A 19,696-nucleotide genomic window follows, 5' to 3' on the forward strand; every position below is an offset into this window, starting at 1 on the left:
TTAACATCGACAAAAAAAACTGAATATTAGTGGGCTGCCACTTCCTAAACACTGGACGACATGTATCAGCGACTCCTGCCTAGTAGGCAAGAGGTGGCGGCCAACTCATTCTGGCGTGCCAGTGCCTAGCCAGTTGCCCCCACACATCACCAAGCGCGTAGCACGTTGCCTTTAAGTATACACGTCACCATTCTAGATTTTACAACTCGTTTCCCTCCTCCCCTCCCCAGACTTTAGACTTGTTCCTTCAGCCCATCACCTCCAACTCCAAGACCAGGAGGACCTCCGTTCGTTCTCCTCCAGTTCTACTTCCCCAAATCAAATCAAATCAAATCCCAATACACGAGAGCTAGCTCTTTCTAGAAGCGTAGCTCTACGTATCTTTGCTGCAAGACAAGAAGCAGCACATGCGACAAGATTAAGGTACTCAATTTTCAGCTCCATGGCTTTTTATTTCCATCCCAAGTTCAGTAAACCCTTCCATTGCTTCAAGACGAAACTAGCGGGGCACAAACATCAAGTGGTCAGCTCCGTGCACCATGAGACCTACTAGCACTGCTTTTCGAGTACTAGGCACATGCCACTTCTTAATTTCCAGCTCAGCTAACCCCAACTTGACACCATTTCTGTCATATGCTTTGTCTCTCTTTCCCACAAAGGAACTGCCAACTCCCCTCCTTCCATTCGCTCAAGTTGCACTCTCATTTCTGATTCAAATTATTAGTGCAGGAACAAGCGAGGCTAATTAAAGGTGCACGTTCTGGTTCAGATTATCAGTGCGGCCGCTGAGCGAAGCCCAAAAGGCTCACCGTAAAGCAAGGAGCAAAGGTGAGGATCTTTCCGTCGCTTTTGCACTTCTTGTGCTATCAATCAGAATCAGGGTGCGTGTTTCCCTTCGATCTCCATGCTTGCTTCCTGGCCACTTCGTGTCCTGGTCGTCAGTGTCTTACAACAGTTGATTGATTGCTGAGCTTTGGTTTCACTCCACAGGTTCCTTGGGATAAACTTCTTTCCTTGATCTTTAGTCTCCAGTCTCCACAACCAGCTGACCGGCTCTCCTCCAAATTCGTTATCGCAGATAGGGTAGCGTCCATGGGCTGTGGGGCGTCGAAATGGAAGGACCCCGGTGTTGTGCGCCGGGGGAGGCCAAGAAGCGTCGGTGAGGTGGTCGTCTTCCTCCCAGGGCTGAGGGTACCAAGAACCGTAGACTTCTCGCAGTCTCTCGCGGATCACCTGGACAAGAGCACGGTGGAGAGGCTGTCGGCTCTAAGAGCAACGGTCGTGGCAATGGCAATGCAGGAATCGGCCATGGCCCTCAAGCCGAGGCGAAGGACGACGCGGCACGGTGTGTAGAGGGGATCCTGCTTTGCTGCTAGCCTGCTACATATGTGAAATATATATGAGGGGTTTTGTTTTGATTTGTAGCCTTTGTTTGGTTTCAGGAGGGTCTGGCACTGCTAATCTTCTCCGGGCTTTGGAAGAGTACCTACCAGTTCTGCTAGGACTGGTGAAAGAAAGTGAGTGTATCCTGTCATACAGTATTTTTGCTTTGTTTTTATGATGGTGTTTTCTGACTGATTCATCATGAGTGATGTTGCAGGCAGTGGTCTGAGAAACAAAGTGCAGTTTGTTTGGGCTAACCAAGAGGACGATGCTGAGGTAAATAAAATAAGGATGGGGTCCATCCATGTTCAGAGATGATCCCTTGGTAAAAGATGCTCAAAGTTACTTCATGGTTTGGTTGCAGGAGACATCCATGGCGGATGCTTGGTATGAGGTGCTGTCTGTGCTGCACCTTATGGCCATGGTGTGCTTCCTGCAGGCCAACTCTCTGCTTCTTCCGAGGTCATACGGCGACGGCCATGGGCCGAGGGTGTCTGAAGGTTAGTCATTCGGTACTAACATCTTGGATTCTTATTGGATTAAGAACATTGTTAGTTTTCATGATTTAGTACACTGCTAAGTGCTAACAACACAAAAAAAACACGTGTCCGGCAGAGAGCAGGCGAGCCACTGTTGATGTTTTCTTGAAAGCCGGTGGGTACTTGGATTGTGCAATTAATCAAGTACTTCCGCAGATACCGCCCGAAAAAAGGTTTAATTCTTGGTTATATCAGTTTATGAAGCTCAAAGAGCCCAAGTTTAGGATGACGTCTACTGAATTCTTTGGTCCTAATTTCAGAAGGGCACTCCCGGTAGATCTAGTTGAAGGAAATCTAAAAGCTCTTAGCTTGCAAGGACTTGGCCAGGTACTCTTCAGTAATTTGATGATTTTTGTTTTGCAAAGTGTAAGGACAAATCAAAAAGTAAATGATTCTTAATCTCATCCAAAACTGAACTACTCAACTCTGTCACATTGGTTGCAAGTAGATCTGATATATAGGGGTTTATTATTGTACTCTTGTTCTTGGGATGTTTGAGTGACTTACCATCTTCAAATGCTACAGGGAGTTGATATGCAACTTGGATTGGCAATTGATAATCCAAAGGCCACTTTAGCAGTCAAACGACGTTTAGCTTGCGAGATGGTCAAATATTGGCAGCAGGTGTTTCTTCTTTCTCTCAGACCTATTTTAAAGGGCTTATGAAGTTATGAGCATATGGGTCTGTTCTTTCCCATCATACTTCATCATTTTGTTTTTGCATTCAACAGCTATTGTGTAATCCTTTTGTACTTGAATCTATAATTATTGTTCTACAGATTAAGGATAGCATACCGGAGCTTCCTTTGTCAGATGGATGGGCAAAAAAGCACACACTATTTGTAAAGTGGAAGTATGCTGAAGCAAAGGTGTGCATACCAGCTTACCACTATTTTCTCATAATTCCAGAACATGTTAATTATTTTGATTTCCAAATTGCAAATGTGTTCCATGTCTTGAACTGAAAAAAAAATATTGCTTGTGACCAATGGTGGAGCTACGTGAGGGCAAAACTCGGCCGTGGACCGCCCAGCTCATGTGCAGAACTGGGGCGTGAGGGAACAATTTTGTGCTCACCTTAGCCTGGCCCACCCAGCTATTTCTTTGTGCCTCTGCCACTAGACGCAACCTTACATATCCCATTTAAATTGAAGTCTTCACCAGATCACACACAGACTCTTCGACATGGCGAAGATATATAATATGTAGGTCTCTTTACCTTGCTAACTAGAGACATTTAAATCGGTACTGTTGCTCTTTATATTTTTGTCAGGCTGCTGCATACTACTTCCATGGGTTGATTCTTGATGAGGGAAACACCGAGAAATCACAGGAGATGGCAACATCATCCCTACAAGCGTCAGAGGAGTTTCTGAAAGAGAGCAAAAGAGCCTCTGAGGTCTTCCATTCGACTCCTCCGACATCAAGGTCAGTTGACAATTTTTAGTCTTCTTTAGGATTTGATTAACCTGTCCCAAATCTACTACTGTGCCATTTGGCGATTTCTAGGCCTAGTATGAACAAGTTGGCGCAAGGAGGAAATAATTCCGAGGAGCCTGCTATTTGAAAGCTATTGTTGCATAGTAGCCTCTGTGTCACAAGATGCACACAGCCATTATTGCTGCATTGTATAATACTCCCTCCGTTCCTAAATATAAGCCTTTTTATAGATTCCAATACGGACTACATACGGAGCAAAATGAGTGAATCTACACTCTAAAATACATCTATAGACATCTGTATGTAGTCCGTATTGAAATCTCTAAAAAGGCTTATATTTAGAAACGGAGGGAGTAGTTGAATATTTGAACTTGCAGAGTTTTGCTTGAAGCAATCAAAATGGAGACTGAATTTTGAACATGTAATGTTGCAGGATCTCAACTCCTTTCGGAACAACCAAACATCTCTTGGACATGATCCCACAAGAGACATTAAGCAAGCTCCAGAATAACCAGGACCTTAACACCCAAGAAAGGTAATACTAATATTTTCTAGAAGGGGTGACAATTATTTACCTTTAATGAACAGATGTTAATCATAAATATTTTCTAAATTCAGAACATCAAATACCGGAGTCAGCCGGATCATCACACCGCCGCCTCCATTGCCAGATTTCCCTTTGGCCCTAAATCCTGAGGAATATGAGCTTCCCCAATTAGACCCACTGTTGAAGAAGGAAGCTAACCACTAATGAAGTTTCGTTACCAAGCTCAGGCAAGAAAGAAGGCCTTCTTCTAAAAGGGATCACTCCTCCGCAGCTGAAAAAGAACATAAATTCTGCAACACTTTAGAGGACAATAGTGAGAAACGAAGTCTATTACGCCGAATGTTAGAAAGAAAAACAATTTTATTAATGTCGACCAGTTAAAATGAATTACCCAACAAGGTCCAAGGATCTGAAGAGCATTGTACAGACGGATCTTTTCTTGTGAATTAATGCTTTTGTTGACAGATTTCTAGCCACCAACTTTGCTAGAAAAGTATAAAGTAAGCATCCAGTATATCCTCTCATCCGGTGCTGCTCACTAAAATCACAGGACGGATTTCAGTCCATTCTGTGAACTTTTGTGATCCTTTTTTTTGTGCCAAAAAGTGCCAAAAGGGGACCCACAACTTGTTTAACTTCAAGAGATTTTTTTTGCAGAGAACTTCAAGAGAAACATTATGTAGTACATAATGTACATATTACATGACGCATAGTTGGATAAAAACAACATTATGGGAATACATATTTTGAAACATGGTGCTTCCACAATTGAACTTTAACAGATACCAAGAGTGGTTACTAGCCGAGGATACACCTTGAAGCGCACGCAAATAACATGTTTCGTTATTTCCAAAATAGAATTCTTCACGAAGGACATACAATGGGTCCTCAATCTATATGATGTATAACCCATCCATTAAGAAGAAATAATTTTGTTTACATTTTTAGAACATTCAATTTTACATAATTCATCCCAATCAAGAAGCTCAATATTAGAACAATATTGCACAATGCACCGAACATGCATACACCATTATAATCACTAACAGATCAATTTTTAACAAGTTAGATTACACGAATAATTCTTGAGGTCGGACATATGAGGAATTCCAAGGGAATATCAGTATGATTTGTAATCTCCTCAACAACTATAACACCATAACTCTAAGGTGAGACACCAATAGAGAATCACACTGGAGCTTCAATATGTTGGTGTCATGAAAACTCGAGCCAGGAGCAGATCAAGTGAAAAATTACTGATGAGAAAACCACTAAAATTGTACAGGTATGATGGCACTGATGTATAAATCAATCCTGTCACTTTGGCATGTGAATCACGCATCGCAAACACCTGTTTTGTAGCATCAGTTCAAGCGCTTTGTTGATGTCACTGAATGGCATATCATGTGTGACAAGGCCATCAACTTGGATTTCCTGAGAAGTTACATGACAGAATGGTCAATGCATATTTGAGGTCTACGCGTTCCAAATAATTTGTCTCGGCTGAAAACTATATTACACATGCCACATTTATTGAATCTATTGTTGTGTGGCAATCGTTGATTCTGCAATGTCTGGTCCATTATACTAGTGTCATTTCTACTTGCCTCCACAATCTCACACCACACTAAAGAGGGACAAACTAATTACACCAAGACGAATAATAAAGTTCAGTTGCTTAATTTAGCATTGTTAACTGAAAGTTGGGAAAAGCATTACAAAACATTTGGTTCTGCAACAATTTTCCAAATTACCTTGTTTGCGTACTTCTCCACTAACAAAGGTATATCAGTTTTGGGTCTCCATCCTCCAAACAAAGACCCCTTCAGTGTTCTTCCAGAGAGAAGCAATCCATAATGAGCAGAAACTTCTGGTTTTGCTTTTGGTACACCAAGAGTTACAGTCAGTCCCCATCCCTGACAAGACCAAACATGAGAGGAGAAAATGCATCTGAACATAATAGTAAACTTTTGTGGCACACGGTTACTAGAAATGAAAAAGACGAACAGAAAATTACATCAGAACATGATTGCAATGCAGTCGAGACTACTCCGGTATCACCCACACATTCAAAAGAGTAATCAGCCCCTCCATCAGTAAGCCGTTTTACTACCTGAAAGGATGAACAAAATGTCATTCCTATGTTGTTTATCAGGTTGGGATCAATCGGTTAAAACATATGAAGTGAAAACCAGCACCACATCAGTTTTTGACATCTCTCTCTTATGAATGGAGTTGTTATAAGAGCACATTGGCAAAGCGTGTAACCCAAAGCTTGCTTACTGTGCATAATCTTGTTGGACAAGTACTGCCTAGGCAAATAACTTTTGTGTTCTTGCTTTATCTTATGATTTTGTCAAAATTTAATGGTTAGTCCAGTCCATGATTGAGCGCATCAGTTTCTTTGTGTAAACAGAATGCCATTTGTACACCAAAGATGCAGTTAAGATAATCATATAAACTGTAATAGATCAGTGGTTCAAGTTTATCAGCCAATTTGATCTAATTTAATTTTTTCCATATTCCTCCCCTAACCGAGGGAGCCGGGTTCCACAATCATCAGATAACGAAGCAAACCAAAAGCTTCAGGAAAAGTACCTGCTGAACAGGTTCATTCAATTCGGCAGGATTAATAAAATCTGTAACACCAAAAGCCTTCCCTGTGACACAGACACACCAAGTAAGTTTGCAGAAAAAATATTGCCATAGAAGTATACAGTTATTATTTTGCACTGCAAAAATACCCTTTTCTTGCTTAGCAGGATTGGTATCTACTCCAATAATCTTGGAAGCTCCCCGTAGCTTAGCACCTTGAGCTACCTAAATCAGCAGATATGGGCCTCAGAACTGCATTTCTTGATATGTGTTTTCTTAACTTACATACAATAGCAGCTTATGTAGATACTCACCGAAAGTCCTACAGTTCCCAGACCAAATATAACTACACTTGACCCCTTGGATACATCAGCAACATTCCAAGCCGCACCAAGGCCTAAAGAAGAGATTAACAGGGCAATGAACAGTGGATGATCAGACACCTTCAAAACAAGATGAATGAATAATTTGGACACCAAAACAATTCTTTGCAAGCTTCAGAGGAGCATGGGGCAAAGTGAAGGGTGTACCTGCGGACGCGCCGCAGCTGAGCAGGCATATCCTGTCCATGGGCATGGTGGGGCTGACCTTGACCGCGCAGCCCGAGTGGACAACCGCGTACTCGCTGAAGCTCGACACGGCGCAGTAATGGTACACGGGCTTCCCGCCGATGGAGAAGCGGGTGGTCTGGTCGCTGTGCATGACGCCCTTCCTCTCCAGACCGAGCGTCTGGCACATGTTGCTTTTCCCCGACACGCAGTGCTTGCAGCTCATGCACTCCCCGATGAAGACGGTGAGCGCGTGGTCTCCCACTTGGAACTCGGTCACTCCTTCCCCGACGCTCTCGACCACCCTGCGGACTTCAGGTGTTAGGCTGTCAGCATTGTGAATTGTGTGAGCGGTGAAAGCAAAAGGAGAGAGAGATTGTGATACGGACCCGGATGCTTCGTGCCCGAAAATTCTGGGGAACAGATCGGGCTGCGCCTGCGATTCGGATCAAAGTTGAGAGTAGACTCGGAATGGGATGCAAATGCTCGGGGGGAAGAAGCTGTTGGTGGTGCCGGTGCGTACCGTGGACTGCCACTGGGTGACGTCGCTGCGGCAGATGGAGGTGGAGACGACCTTGACGCGGATCTCCAGTGGCCCCGGCGGGGCGACCTCCACGTCCTCCATCACCAGCGCCTGCCCCGGCCCCCATGCCACCGCCGCTGCACGCAATCAAACACTCACCGGGTCAGGAGCACGCATTCACGCGACGAAACCAGAAGCTCGGGCGGGACGGAGTGGTCACCTCGGCAGGTGATGACCGCCGGAGGGGAGGGCGACGATGCAGCGGCAGCCATTGCTGGAGAGTTGCCTACTGGTTTGCTGCCTGTGCAGATTCTGGTGGGGAGAAGTCAAACAATCGTCGCTCCTTGGTTCCGCTTTAGAAGGGGGGAGGGTTAGGTAGGAGTGCCGCTGCCGCCTACCTACCACCGTTGCTCAATGCTGCTACCGCAACACTGTAACAAGAAACTTGAACATCATATTGCTGTCAGGAAAGAGCGCGCACCAGCAACGGCTCAGAACTTGTCCAGTCCACTTGAACAGTGCCTGCACCTGAAGATTGCCAATTCGATGGCAGCAATTCTCCCTTTCTATGTGACCAATCTTGCATAGCCGCAAAAGAACATGATCTATGCAGCCTTCATAGACACGTCAGGAACAACAAAAGAGGGAAGAAACAAACAACGCGACTGTCCAATAATTCAACGCAACTGTTGTATAGACATATTTGTAGCTTTTTATGCATCCATAACAATGACAGATGTACAATGATTACATTGTTAATCAGGAGACATCATTAGCATTTAGCACTACAAATGTACTCCCTCCGTTTCAAAATAAGTGTCTCAACTTTATACTAACTTTAGTATAAAATTATACTAAGCTTGAGACATTTATTTTGGGACGGAGGGAGTATAATGTAAGATGTTTTTTGACACTAGGACGGAGGGAGTAGAAACGATTCTCAGGGTAATCAAGGGTGATAATCTGTACATGTTAGCTGGCTAGGAGATTGGGGAAAATTGTGAGCTCCTAGTTGCAATGGACACAGAGCTCATAGTCACATCTTCTTCTTGTCTTCGTTAGGTCTGATCATCTGTACAGGAGCAGCTGGAATACGGGCCCACCACTCTTTAATTCGTCTTCGGAACTTCTCTGTGTGTTGCTTCCTTAGTGGCATCTCCCTCGTGTAAACCTCCAGGACTGCCATCAGGAGCAGATGCTTAGGAGGCATCAACACAACAACCGCAGCTGCAACAAGAAGTGCCACTGCGACTATTTCAGTTGCCTGCATAGGGAAAATATGGAGATTAGCATTTTGGCAGATCGACCTCTTTGTATAGGTACAAAGATAACTTATTTTGGAATGACGTGCAATGCTGGATGTAAACTATCACACATGTATAGACAAATATTGGGCTAGAAATGGCTCATATCTGATGAGTCAAATAAATGTTATCACTAAGTTGTGTCAAATTGTAAAACAAAATACATCAAAGCGGTAAGCACATCAAGAGATTATCGATGCACTGCGAGTTTTCTAGACATATCCCTCAATAAACAAGACTTATATTCAAAAGCAACAGCAAGGACAAACCTTTGGAACAGCTGCAAACAAGAGAGCTCTGAACTTGAGAAGAAGAATATTTACAGCCTGTAGGGTATCTTCCAACTTGGATATAGCTTCCTGCAAGATCAAGATTTGCTCGACAGGATTTTTAGTTGGAGGAGGTCTTACTTCAAGCACTTCCAACAGTTTTCCTTCTTCACTGTACTTATGCCAAAGCATAACGACAGCAAAGACTATGAAAACAGAGGGCACAGTGTAACTGACAAGCCCGCTACATAACAAAGAAAAGACATATTAAGCAAAGCGATATACGTAAGCATACTTGATAAGATCCAGCAACCACAACGAAATTACCTTTGGATAACATAGAGGATAAAAGCTAAGAACAAAAATGATTTTAGAGGATCTTCCCACTTGGTTAAAGAGTAAATAAGTTTGCCTGCATGAATGAACGAAAAAAGTATCTCCTGCAAAATAAGGGCCAACCATCAGAAATCAAATGGCAATAATGTACTTGTACAATACACCACTTGGGTGTGACCATTGGAAAAGAACAATTTAAGTTGATCTTATCAGCACACCTGCATGAGGGCTACATTTGCATCAAGACCTTCCACCTTCACTTGATCAACCGTAGCACGTGCTGCCTCTATTCTTTCAGAATAAAGAAATGACTCTTGCAAAGCAGCCTCCAGAGATTTTGTCACACCAACACAAACAGCACAAAAGCTTATCTCCTTTTCAGTTTCATTTTTTCTCTTCAGCAAGTTAAATCCCATTCTAGAGAGAGCATATAATGAAAATGGTACAGAATGAGTCTGCGGTGCTTTGTCAACTGATGGCTCAGTTGCCAAATGGCTCAACGAAGTGTCCAACAGTTGGAAGTAGTTGTTGTATAGGGCCTCTAATACCATATCTCCTTTTGGGAGCTTTTCAGCTAAGCTAAAAGTGAGTGTTGTCTTAAAGTGAGATGGAGCAATATGAAAAGCTTCTTTCACAGCAGAGTATCTCAAGATGCCCAGGATAGCCTTTGAGAGTGCTTCTGCTCTCTGAATATCTTCAAGGTTGAATTTTCTGATAAATCTATTCACCTGCATTACTTCATGAGTGATTGCTAACCAATAGTTTCTTCGTGAGGGGCTCCCTAACTCAGGAAAGTCGAAATAAATTGGTTCTGTTCTGCAAATATGGTGCTGTTAGTTTTGAAGGAAACCTATGAAAGTACACCTACAGGCTACAGTGCTCAGTAACATAAGTACTAGAGAACTCTTCCCATTTCAATACTTACAAAGTGCTTGATTTGTACATCACAGCTTTATCAAACAGACGAACACCCAATGGTCCAGTAAAATCTCGCTTGATCACTTGATTTGAATCTGTTGCTAAATCATATTTAACAATCTTATCACCATAACCAACTCTGATACTTTGAAAATAAAGAGCATGTGTTGTAAGGATCAATGTTCCTGCCAAAAATAAAGAGATGATTAGTGGATTCCCTAAATGAAGCATGCCTGCAAAATGAAAATCAAATGCCAGTCAGTCAGTTCACCTGGCCAAGCTGATATCCCAATATGCTGCAATACAGGATGAATAGGCTTGTCACCATCAATAGCTAAGATACATTCCCCAGCATCAAGATTAAAACTTGAAGCAAGTGATGACTGCATAACTCCTTTGATAGATCTGAATACCCTACACAATAACATGGATATTTCTCTTAATGTTCTTTACTGAATCAACCATAGATTCATAGCATAACCTTTTCCTGGTCAAAAGGTTTGTTTGGGAAAGTTTCTAAATCTAGGGTTCAATATCCCTGAAAAAAGACCTGGGGCAATAGAAAGCACTACCAATACAGTATCAATTCCACAATAAAAACACCTAATGATGCAACTACAGTTGTAGAGAATACGAACTTGGTCTATTTTAATTTGAAGCACTAACAGTGATCAAAGGATATTCATACATTGATTCCTTAGACATTAACAAAGGGTGGGGAAAATAAATAATGAGAGCTTGATCATCCATCAACTGTATTTCTTACCGGTCTAAACTTTTGAGATACTTGTCATATACGAAATAATGTAAACGGCCACCAGATGAACACGTAAGTGCATCAAATAGATTGTGGACAGTAACCAAGTCAGCTATTATTGGGCATGAAGGCGCTATTCGTGTAAAAGCACTTAAGCCAACTGTCTTCATGTCGTTAACCTACAAATGAACAGCACAAAATCATCATGTGCAGACACATGAAGAAATGTGGTCGTAACAAAAAAATCGATGTTTTGTAAACAGAACTAACTTGAACAGCTAAACTTGTGGAATTCGTATAGAAAATTGATCCCTCATCTTCATCTTCAATCTCCACGGGATTACACAAGGTAGAATTCTGACAATCACAATAAATAGAAAGAATGATGGATATCATAAAGTTAGAATTGTAAATTTCTCTTCAGAAAATACAGGTGTCATTTATTTATTTATGCTTCAAACACGACTATTTGATAAAGGAAAAAAGGGAAGACGAATGGTATATGGTGACCAACTGCAGCAATGAAGATTTCTCACATTTTTTAGCAATCCTTCCTCAGAACCTGGGTTTTCCCAAGCAAGCATCATATCAAACATTAAACGACGAAGATTCATATCAGCCAAATAGTCTGGACGTGTAGTTACTTCATGGAGAGCTTTGTGGCAGCAGTACTCTAATAGTTCTCTGGCATATGTATTGGGTTCCTTACAATTATCTGGGAAATCAGCCTCATAACTTTGCTGCAAGTTCTCAGTTGCAACAGCAAGAATCCTGAAATTGTAAAACTGAGGAAACTAAGCACTTGACTTTAGAACTAATCATTTTGAGAGGAACTTTAGTAGAAGCTTGTCAGACATCACAGCACCGATATGAATGGAAGGGTATGATAGTGGAAATTTTAGGAGCGAATAGGGTGATATCATGTTTTTAAGGCTAATTACGAAGTTCTTCAAAGTATAGAACTTGACTTGATCAAAATGGTGTGTCGGATTTAGCTGATTCGACTGTGGCTAACTTATACTGCTTTACTTTCTCTCTCACAACAAGACCAGATACAGTAAGAACCACTGGATATCTAGCAATTACTAGCAAGAAACCTGGTGCGTTGCTATGGGCCACAACTTTTTACTACATGTTAGACTAATTACTTTATGGGATTGAGGTGTTGCTAGGCATATCCACAAATTCGTGATAGATCAGGGTGTCTTTGCAAAACATATTTAAGTTGGGTGATGAGCAATCTGGCAATCCCATCTGTCTCAAACATTGGTAGCAAAGCGTATGGCACAATCAATTATTACCTTTAATGTAAGAATTCATTCAGAGAAAACCAGCAGCCCCATAATTCAATTTTCATGGTTAGTACAGGTAGAAGCAAACGGGCCATTACCACCAATTGCTCTTTTTTTATATGAGTAATGACATGTGGGCATTAGCGAAATATTGAAGTGTGTCATACAAATGTCCAAAAATAACTAGCTATTACCAACGTTCAGGAAAACGTTAACTAGTAATTGCTCGGCCAGCTGGCGAGTAGGGCATTAATTGGCCAGTTAACTGATTTATTGGACGATATTTTGAACACAGGCTATTACTATAGTCTCTACTTCCAGAATGTAACAGTTTATGCAGAGAAAATTAGCAGTCGCATTTCCTCTCTATATGAGCTAATTTCAGATGGAAGTTAAATTACGATTAACCTGGTGGTGGTGTAACTATGCTGATTGGTCCGTTCTTTTTAGTCAGTGAATCTTGCAGATGCAGAATATATCAATTGAATGTGCAGTCTAGCAAAATGCTGAAGTCGACATTACAGATATTATGCCCTATGCATGAAGAAAGTCAATGTCAACAGTCATACACGAAAACCATGTGAATCCCTGAAACTCACAGGGAGATCCATTGAAGCACTATAAATTCATGCCCAACTAAAAGAGAGTATTCTATATACATCAACTCCTGTACTCTATCCACCCTGAGGACAATAACTACTGTCTACTGCCGACGGTGAGAATGAAAGGGCGCTGCTGTTTTTTGTTTAACAAAAGTGGAGAAAATAAGTAATACAGAAAAGCACGCATGCGCTTCCTATCGAATTAAGCAAATTAAATTAACAGTCAGCGAGCAATCATATCATAGGTACTGAACAGTCTAAGATGATTTCAGATGAGCATTTAAGCACACGCCTCAGATGAACCGATCGAACGAATTTGGGGCAAGCAATCAGCATCAGTTGGGTGAGTGAGAAGAGGAGCAAAGAGTACACGGCTTGAATCGAACTTCAACCCTCGACCCCTACTACTAGTCTACTACCAAAGCGAGCTTGAGGTTGGGAAGGCCCCTGCGTACCGTGAGCAGCGGGAGACAACCGAGTTGGCGACGGACGAGAGCTGCGGGATGCCTCCGTCGGCGCCGCCGCCCTCGCCCTCGCCATCGGCCGCCGCGGGGGAGCGGGAGGTGGTGGAGGCGACGAAGGCGGCGGCCGACTGGCGGGAGAGGCGGGCGAGGAAGGTGCGGATGGGCTTCTCGCGCACCCACGTCTCCACGATCCCCATGTCGACCTCGCTCTCCTCCGAGGCCTCGACTCCTTGTATCCTTGACCCTTCGGGGGCTTGATTGGACTGGAAGCCTTCTTCCCCTTGCTTTGGGGCTCTGCTGCCGGTTGCTGTTCCTTCCGTCTTCGTTTCCTCGCCTCCGTGTCGTCACGTCTCGTGCGTTTCCACCGCGGTGTATCTTACCGGCCAACTGTGGCGCCAGCTGTGTGAGCGCGCGCGGAATGCGGCCAGGTAGGATGACGGCGCTGACGGGGCCGGCTGAGTTGGCAAGGTAGTCCACGGTCGCGCCAGCCGCCAGCACAGTGGAAGGCTGTGTTTTCTTTTTTCTTTTTTTACATGAGTGGAAGACCTTGCTGACTGGGTGATAAATGGCTAGACACTTCATTTTTATTCTCTGGGACACATACATTGTTTCTACTATGTACATATATATTCTTTTTAGTTACCGAATTTCATATGACAGCCCAATGGTTTGTCTACTACTTCCTCCATCCTATAATGTAAGACGATAACGAGATAAAACCTTCAAGGCTAAGAAATATTGAACAAAAGCTGAAAGCTTTATTGCATTGTACATTCAACGTTATCTCAGTAGAAAATTATGTGAACTTATTATATAGCTTGAAAAACTTGATAAAATTTAATACTATATGCATCACTTTTTTCCATTAGTCAATACGTGCATTTACAGTTTTACACGTACACGATTACTAGTCAACAGTAGAAGGAGCAAATGTATCTCAATCTAGACATTCTTATATGTTGTTGTCATTCATTCCTAAATTGATTAGTTGAAATTTCGTTTTCTTACATGAATTGAAATTTCGTTGGCAGGGAGAACCGTTTTGTTAACTTGGGACGTCGTTCATTCCAAGCCTGAACTTTTTTTTTAATCTTGCCAGTGTTGTTTGGTGGATCTGGAACGAAGGATAGTACGGTAGAGATGGGTAGGTTGCAATACTGAATCGTGCTCCCATCCATAGCCACGACCCCACCGCCAGCCTTTGCCTCCCTCCGCTCGCTGTCCGATCTCGTCTACACCCTATTACCCTCTTCCTCCCTCGCCAAGCCCCACCCCTACCTCCCGCCCCTAGCCTCCTTCTCCCTTGGCCCAGGACCGGCCCAACCATTATGAAGGCCCTAGTGCGAATGAGGTACACCGGACCTAACAAATATAATAGAGTGGAAAAATACTTTCACAGTTATATGTCGCGGATCATGAAAATTATTATATTATAGAGTCATAAACATCAAAATTGTAATTAAATTAGAAAATTAAGTCTTAATACATCATTTATATGTGATTATATGATGCAAAAAATAATTATAAAATACATCTACTCAACCATAAATAACTATTGAATAAATGCAACATGGTGAAGTGCACCGAGGGGAGGCAAATGCTTAAATTCTTTATAATGTATTTAGGTATGTAGATTATTGGGCCCTGTTTGACATGGGCCCTAGGCTGCCGCACCTTTTGCCACGCCATGAGGTCGTTTCTTGCACCGCTATTTGAAGAGGGTCGTTCTAAGATGTTATCAAACTCCTTAAAGCGACCAGATGCATATGCAAACTTTATGAAGGATTTGCAGAGTGGAAACTATACAATCTCCATGCTTGTAAAGAAAGATGAGAAGTATGAAGCACAACAGCGAGTGTTGGGTAACGTAGTAATTTCAAAAAAAATTCTACACACACGCAAGATCATGGTGATGCATAGCAACGAGAGGGGAGAGTGTTGTCTACGTACCCTCGTAGACCAAAAGCGAAAGCGTTAGCACAACGCGGTTGATGTAGTCGTACGTCTTCACGATCCGACCGATCAAGTACCGAACGTACGGCACCTCCGAGTTCAGCACACGTTCAGCCTGATGACGTCCCTCGAACTCCGATCCAGCCGAGTGTTGAGGGAGAGTTTCGTCAGCACGACGGCGTGGTGACGATAATGATGTTTTACCAACGCAGGGCTTCGCCTAAGCACCGCTACAGTATTATCGAGGTGGACTATGGTGGAGGGGGGCACCGCACACGGCTAAAAGATCAAATCAATTGTTGTGTCTCTAGGGTGCCCCCTGCCCCCGTATATAAAGGAGCAAGGGGGGAGGTGCTGCCGGCAAGGAGGAGGCGCGCCAGGAGGAGTCCTACTCCCACCGGGAGTAGGACTCCCTCCCTTCCTTGTTGGATTAGGAGAAGGAGGGAAAGAGGAGGGAGAGAGGAAGGAAAGGGGGGCGCCGCCCCCCTCTCCTTGTCCTATTCGGACTAGAGGGGGAGGGGCGTGCGGCCCTTCCCTAGCTGCCTCTCCTCTTCTCCAATAAGGCCCACTATGGCCCAATAAGCCCCCGGGGGTTCCGGTAACCCCTCGGTACTTCGGTAAAATCCCGATTTCACCTTGAACACTTCCGACATCCAAATATAGGCTTCCAATATATCAATCTTCATGTCTCAGCCATTTCGAGACTCCTCGTCATGTCTGTGATCACATCCAGGATTCCGAACAACCTTCGGTACATCAAAACTCATAAACTCATAATATAACCGTCATCGAAACTTTAAGCGTGCGGACCCTACGGGTTCGAGAACTATGTAGACATGACCGAGACACGTCTCCGGTCAATAACCAATAGCGGAACATGGATGCTCATATTGGCTCCCACATATTCTACAAAGATCTTTATCGGTCAGACCGCATAACAACATACGTTGTTCCCTTTGTCATCGGTATGTTACTTGCCCGAGATCTGATCGTCGGTATCTCAATACCTAGTTCAATCTCGTTATCGGCAAGTCTCTTTACTCGTTCTGTAATACATCATCCCGCAACTAACTCATTAGTTGCAATGCTTGCAAGGCTTAAGTGATGTGCATTACCGAGTGGGCCCAGAGATACCTCTCTGACGATCGGAGTGACAAATCCTAATCTTGAAATACGCCAACCCAACAAGTACCTTCGGAGACACCTGTAGAGCACCTTTATAATCACCCAGTTACGTTGTGACGTTTGGTAGCACACAAAGTGTTCCTCTGGTAAACGGGAGTTGCATAATCTCATAGTCATAGGAACATGTATAAGTCATGAAGAAAGCAATGGCAATATACTAAACGATCGAGTGCTAAGCTAACGGAATGGGTCAAGTCAATCACATCATTCTCCTAATGATGTGATCCCGTTAATAAAATGACAACTCATGTCAATGGCTAGGAAACATAACCATCTTTGATCAACGAGCTAGTCAAGTAGAGGCATACTAGTGACACTCTGTTTGTCTATGTATTCACACAAGTATTATGTTTCCGGTTAATACAATTCTAGCATGAATAATAAACATTTATCATGATATAAGGAAATAAATAATAACTTTATTATTGCCTCTAGGGCATATTTCCTCCAGTCTCCCACTTGCACTAGAGTCAATAATCTAGATTACACAGTAATGATTCTAACACCCATGGAGTCTTGGTGCTGATCATGTTTTGCTCGTGGAAGAGGCTTAGTCAACGGGTCTGCAACATTCAGATCCGTATGTATCTTGAAAATTTCTATGTCTCCCACATGGACTAGATCCCGGATGGAATTGAAGCGTCTCTTGATGTGCTTGGTTCTCTTGTGAAATCTGGATTCCTTCGCCAAGGCAATTGCACCAATATTGTCACAAAAGATTTTCATTAGACCCGATGCACTAGGTATGACACCTAGATCGGATATGAACTCCTTCATCCAGACTCCTTCATTTGCTGCTTCCGAAGCAGCTATGTACTCCGCTTCACACGTAGATCCCGCCATGACGCTTTGTTTAGAACTTCACCAACTGACAGCTCCACCGTTCAATGTAAACACGTATCCGGTTTGCGATTTAGAATCATCCGGATCAGTGTCAAAGCTTGCATCAACGTAACCTTTTACAATGAGCTCTTTGTCACCTCCATAAACGAGAAACATATCCTTAGTCCTTTTTAGGTATTTCAGGATGTTCTTGACCGCTGTCCAGTGATCCACTCCTGGATTACTTTGGTACCTCCCTGCTAGACTTATAGCAAGGCACACATCAGGTCTGGTACACAGCATTGCATACATGATAGAGCCTATGGCTGAAGCATAGGGAACATCTTTCATTTTATCTATCTTCTGCAGTGGTCGAGCATTGAGTCTTACTCAACTTCACACCTTGTAACATAGGCAAGAACCCTTTCTTTGCCTGATCCATTTTGAACTTCTTCAAAACTTTGTCAAGGTATGTGCTTTGTGAAAGTCCAATTAAGCGTCTTGATCTATCTCTATAGATCTTGATGCCCAATATGTAAGCAGCTTCACCGAGGTCTTTCATTGAAAAACTCTTATTCAAATATCATTTTATGCTATACAAAAATTCTATATCATTTCCAATCAACAATATGTCATCCACATATAATATTAGAAATGCTACAAAGCTCCCACTCACTTTCTTGTAAATACAGGCTTCTCCAAAAGTCTGTATAAAACCATATGCTTTGATCACACTTTCAAAACGTTTATTCCAACTCTGGGAGGCTTGCACCAGTCCATAAATGGATCGCTGGAGCTTGCAAACTTTGTTAGCACCCTTTGGATCGATAAAACCTTCAGGTTGCATCATATACAACTCTTCTTACAGAAATACATTCAGGAATGCAGTCTTTACATCCATTTGCCAAATTTCATAATCATAAAATGCGGCAATAGCTAACATGATTCAGACGGACTTAAGCATCGCTACGGGTGAGAAGGTCTCATTGTAGTCAACTCCTTGAACTTGTCAAAAACCTTTCGCAACAAGTCGAGCTTTGTAGACAGTAACATTACCATCAGCGTATGTCTTCTTCTTGAAGATCCATTTATTCTCGATGGCTTGTCGATCATCGAGCAAGTCAACCAAAGTCCACACTTTGTTCTCATACATGGATCCCATCTCAGATTTCATGGCCTCAAGCCATTTTGCGGAATCTGGGCTCATCATCGCTTCCTCATAGTTCGTAGGTTCCTCATGGTCTAGTAACATGACCTCCAGAACAGGATTACCGTACCACTCTGGTGCGGATCTTACTCTGGTTAACCTACGAGGTTCAGTAACAACTTGATCTGAAGTTTCATGATCATCATCATTAACTTCCTCACTAATTGGTATAGACGTCACAGGAATCGGTTTCTGTGATGAACTACTTTCCAATAAGGGAGCAGGTACAGTTACCTCATCAAGTTCTACTTTCCTCCCACTCACTTCTTTCGAGAGAAACTCCTTCTCTAGAAATGATCCATTCTTAGCAACGAATGTCTTGCCTTCGGATCTATGATAGAAGGTGTACCCAACAGTCTCCTTTGGGTATCCTATGAAGACACATTTCTCCGATTTGGGTTCGAGCTTATCAGGTTGAAGCTTTTTCACATAAGTATCGCAACCCCAAACTTTAAGAAATGACAACTTTGGTTTCTTGCCAAACCACAGTTCATAAGGGGTCGTCTCAACGGATTTTGATGGTGTCCTATTTAATGTGAATGCGGCCGTCTCTAAAGTATAACCCCAAAACGATAGCGGTAAATCGGTAAGAGACATCATAGATCGCACCATATCTAGTAAAGTATGATTGTGACGTTCGGACACACCATTATGCTGTGGTGTTCCGGGTGGCGTGAGTTGCGAAACTATTCCGCATTGTTTCAAATGTAGACCAAACTCGTAACTCAAATATTCTCCTCCACGATCAGATTGTAGAAACTTTATTTTCTTGTTACGATGATTTTCAACTTCACTCTGAAATTCTTTGAACTTTTCAAATGTTTCAGACTTATGTTTCATTAAGTAGATATACCCATATCTGCTTAAATCATCTGTGAAGGTGAGAAAATAACGATATCCGCCGCTAGCCTCAACATTCATCGGACCACATACATCTGTATGTATGATTTCCAACAAATCTGTTGCTCGCTCCATAGTTCCGGAGAATGACGTTTTAGTCATCTTGCCCATG

The 19,696-nt window shown here is 42.8% G+C and overlaps 3 protein-coding genes across 7 annotated transcripts; 1 reads left to right on the forward strand and 2 right to left on the reverse strand.

The window, feature by feature from the left end:
• The first annotated feature begins 213 nt into the window (after positions 1 to 213).
• On the forward strand, positions 214 to 4,435 carry LOC119317234. 3 transcript variants are annotated; one of them, XM_037591663.1, is made up of 13 exons: positions 214 to 423; positions 730 to 828; positions 1,079 to 1,345; positions 1,443 to 1,517; positions 1,601 to 1,659; positions 1,748 to 1,883; positions 1,999 to 2,095; positions 2,183 to 2,249; positions 2,448 to 2,546; positions 2,702 to 2,791; positions 3,196 to 3,350; positions 3,796 to 3,897; positions 3,981 to 4,435. In XM_037591663.1, exons 3-13 carry the CDS (start codon positions 1,093 to 1,095, stop codon positions 4,111 to 4,113), a joined length of 1,266 nt encoding a protein of 421 aa, XP_037447560.1. In that variant the 5' UTR covers positions 214 to 423; positions 730 to 828; positions 1,079 to 1,092; the 3' UTR covers positions 4,114 to 4,435. The 3 variants fall into 3 exon arrangements, with proteins under 3 accessions (XP_037447560.1, XP_037447559.1, XP_037447562.1); XM_037591662.1 differs by lacking the exon at positions 214 to 423 and having other exon boundaries at positions 511 to 828; XM_037591665.1 differs by lacking the exons at positions 214 to 423; positions 730 to 828 and adding an exon at positions 839 to 990.
• A 466-nt stretch (positions 4,436 to 4,901) lies between these two features.
• LOC119317235 (alcohol dehydrogenase-like 6) lies at positions 4,902 to 8,067 on the reverse strand. Of its 3 annotated transcripts, XM_037591667.1 has the most exons (10): positions 7,796 to 8,034; positions 7,576 to 7,712; positions 7,442 to 7,488; positions 7,035 to 7,357; positions 6,819 to 6,901; positions 6,654 to 6,729; positions 6,508 to 6,569; positions 5,927 to 6,022; positions 5,664 to 5,825; positions 4,902 to 5,343 (listed from the first exon to the last, which is right to left on the reverse strand). In XM_037591667.1, the coding sequence occupies exons 1-10, from the start codon at positions 7,845 to 7,847 to the stop codon at positions 5,227 to 5,229; spliced, it is 1,155 nt and encodes a 384-aa protein (XP_037447564.1). In that variant the 5' UTR covers positions 7,848 to 8,034; the 3' UTR covers positions 4,902 to 5,226. The 3 variants fall into 3 exon arrangements, with proteins under 3 accessions (XP_037447564.1, XP_037447563.1, XP_037447565.1); XM_037591666.1 differs by having other exon boundaries at positions 7,035 to 7,488; positions 7,796 to 8,067; XM_037591668.1 differs by lacking the exon at positions 7,796 to 8,034 and having other exon boundaries at positions 7,035 to 7,364; positions 7,576 to 7,591.
• A 176-nt stretch (positions 8,068 to 8,243) lies between these two features.
• LOC119317233 lies at positions 8,244 to 13,817 on the reverse strand. The gene is made up of 10 exons (XM_037591661.1): positions 13,509 to 13,817; positions 11,696 to 11,930; positions 11,430 to 11,516; positions 11,169 to 11,338; positions 10,674 to 10,816; positions 10,410 to 10,587; positions 9,703 to 10,300; positions 9,476 to 9,588; positions 9,149 to 9,392; positions 8,244 to 8,839 (listed from the first exon to the last, which is right to left on the reverse strand). The coding sequence occupies exons 1-10, from the start codon at positions 13,712 to 13,714 to the stop codon at positions 8,612 to 8,614; spliced, it is 2,202 nt and encodes a 733-aa protein (XP_037447558.1). The 5' UTR covers positions 13,715 to 13,817; the 3' UTR covers positions 8,244 to 8,611.
• Positions 13,818 to 19,696: the final 5,879 nt, after the last annotated feature.

Source organism: Triticum dicoccoides, chromosome 6A (assembly GCF_002162155.2).
Source record: "Triticum dicoccoides isolate Atlit2015 ecotype Zavitan chromosome 6A, WEW_v2.0, whole genome shotgun sequence".
NCBI lineage: Eukaryota > Viridiplantae > Streptophyta > Magnoliopsida > Poales > Poaceae > Triticum > Triticum dicoccoides.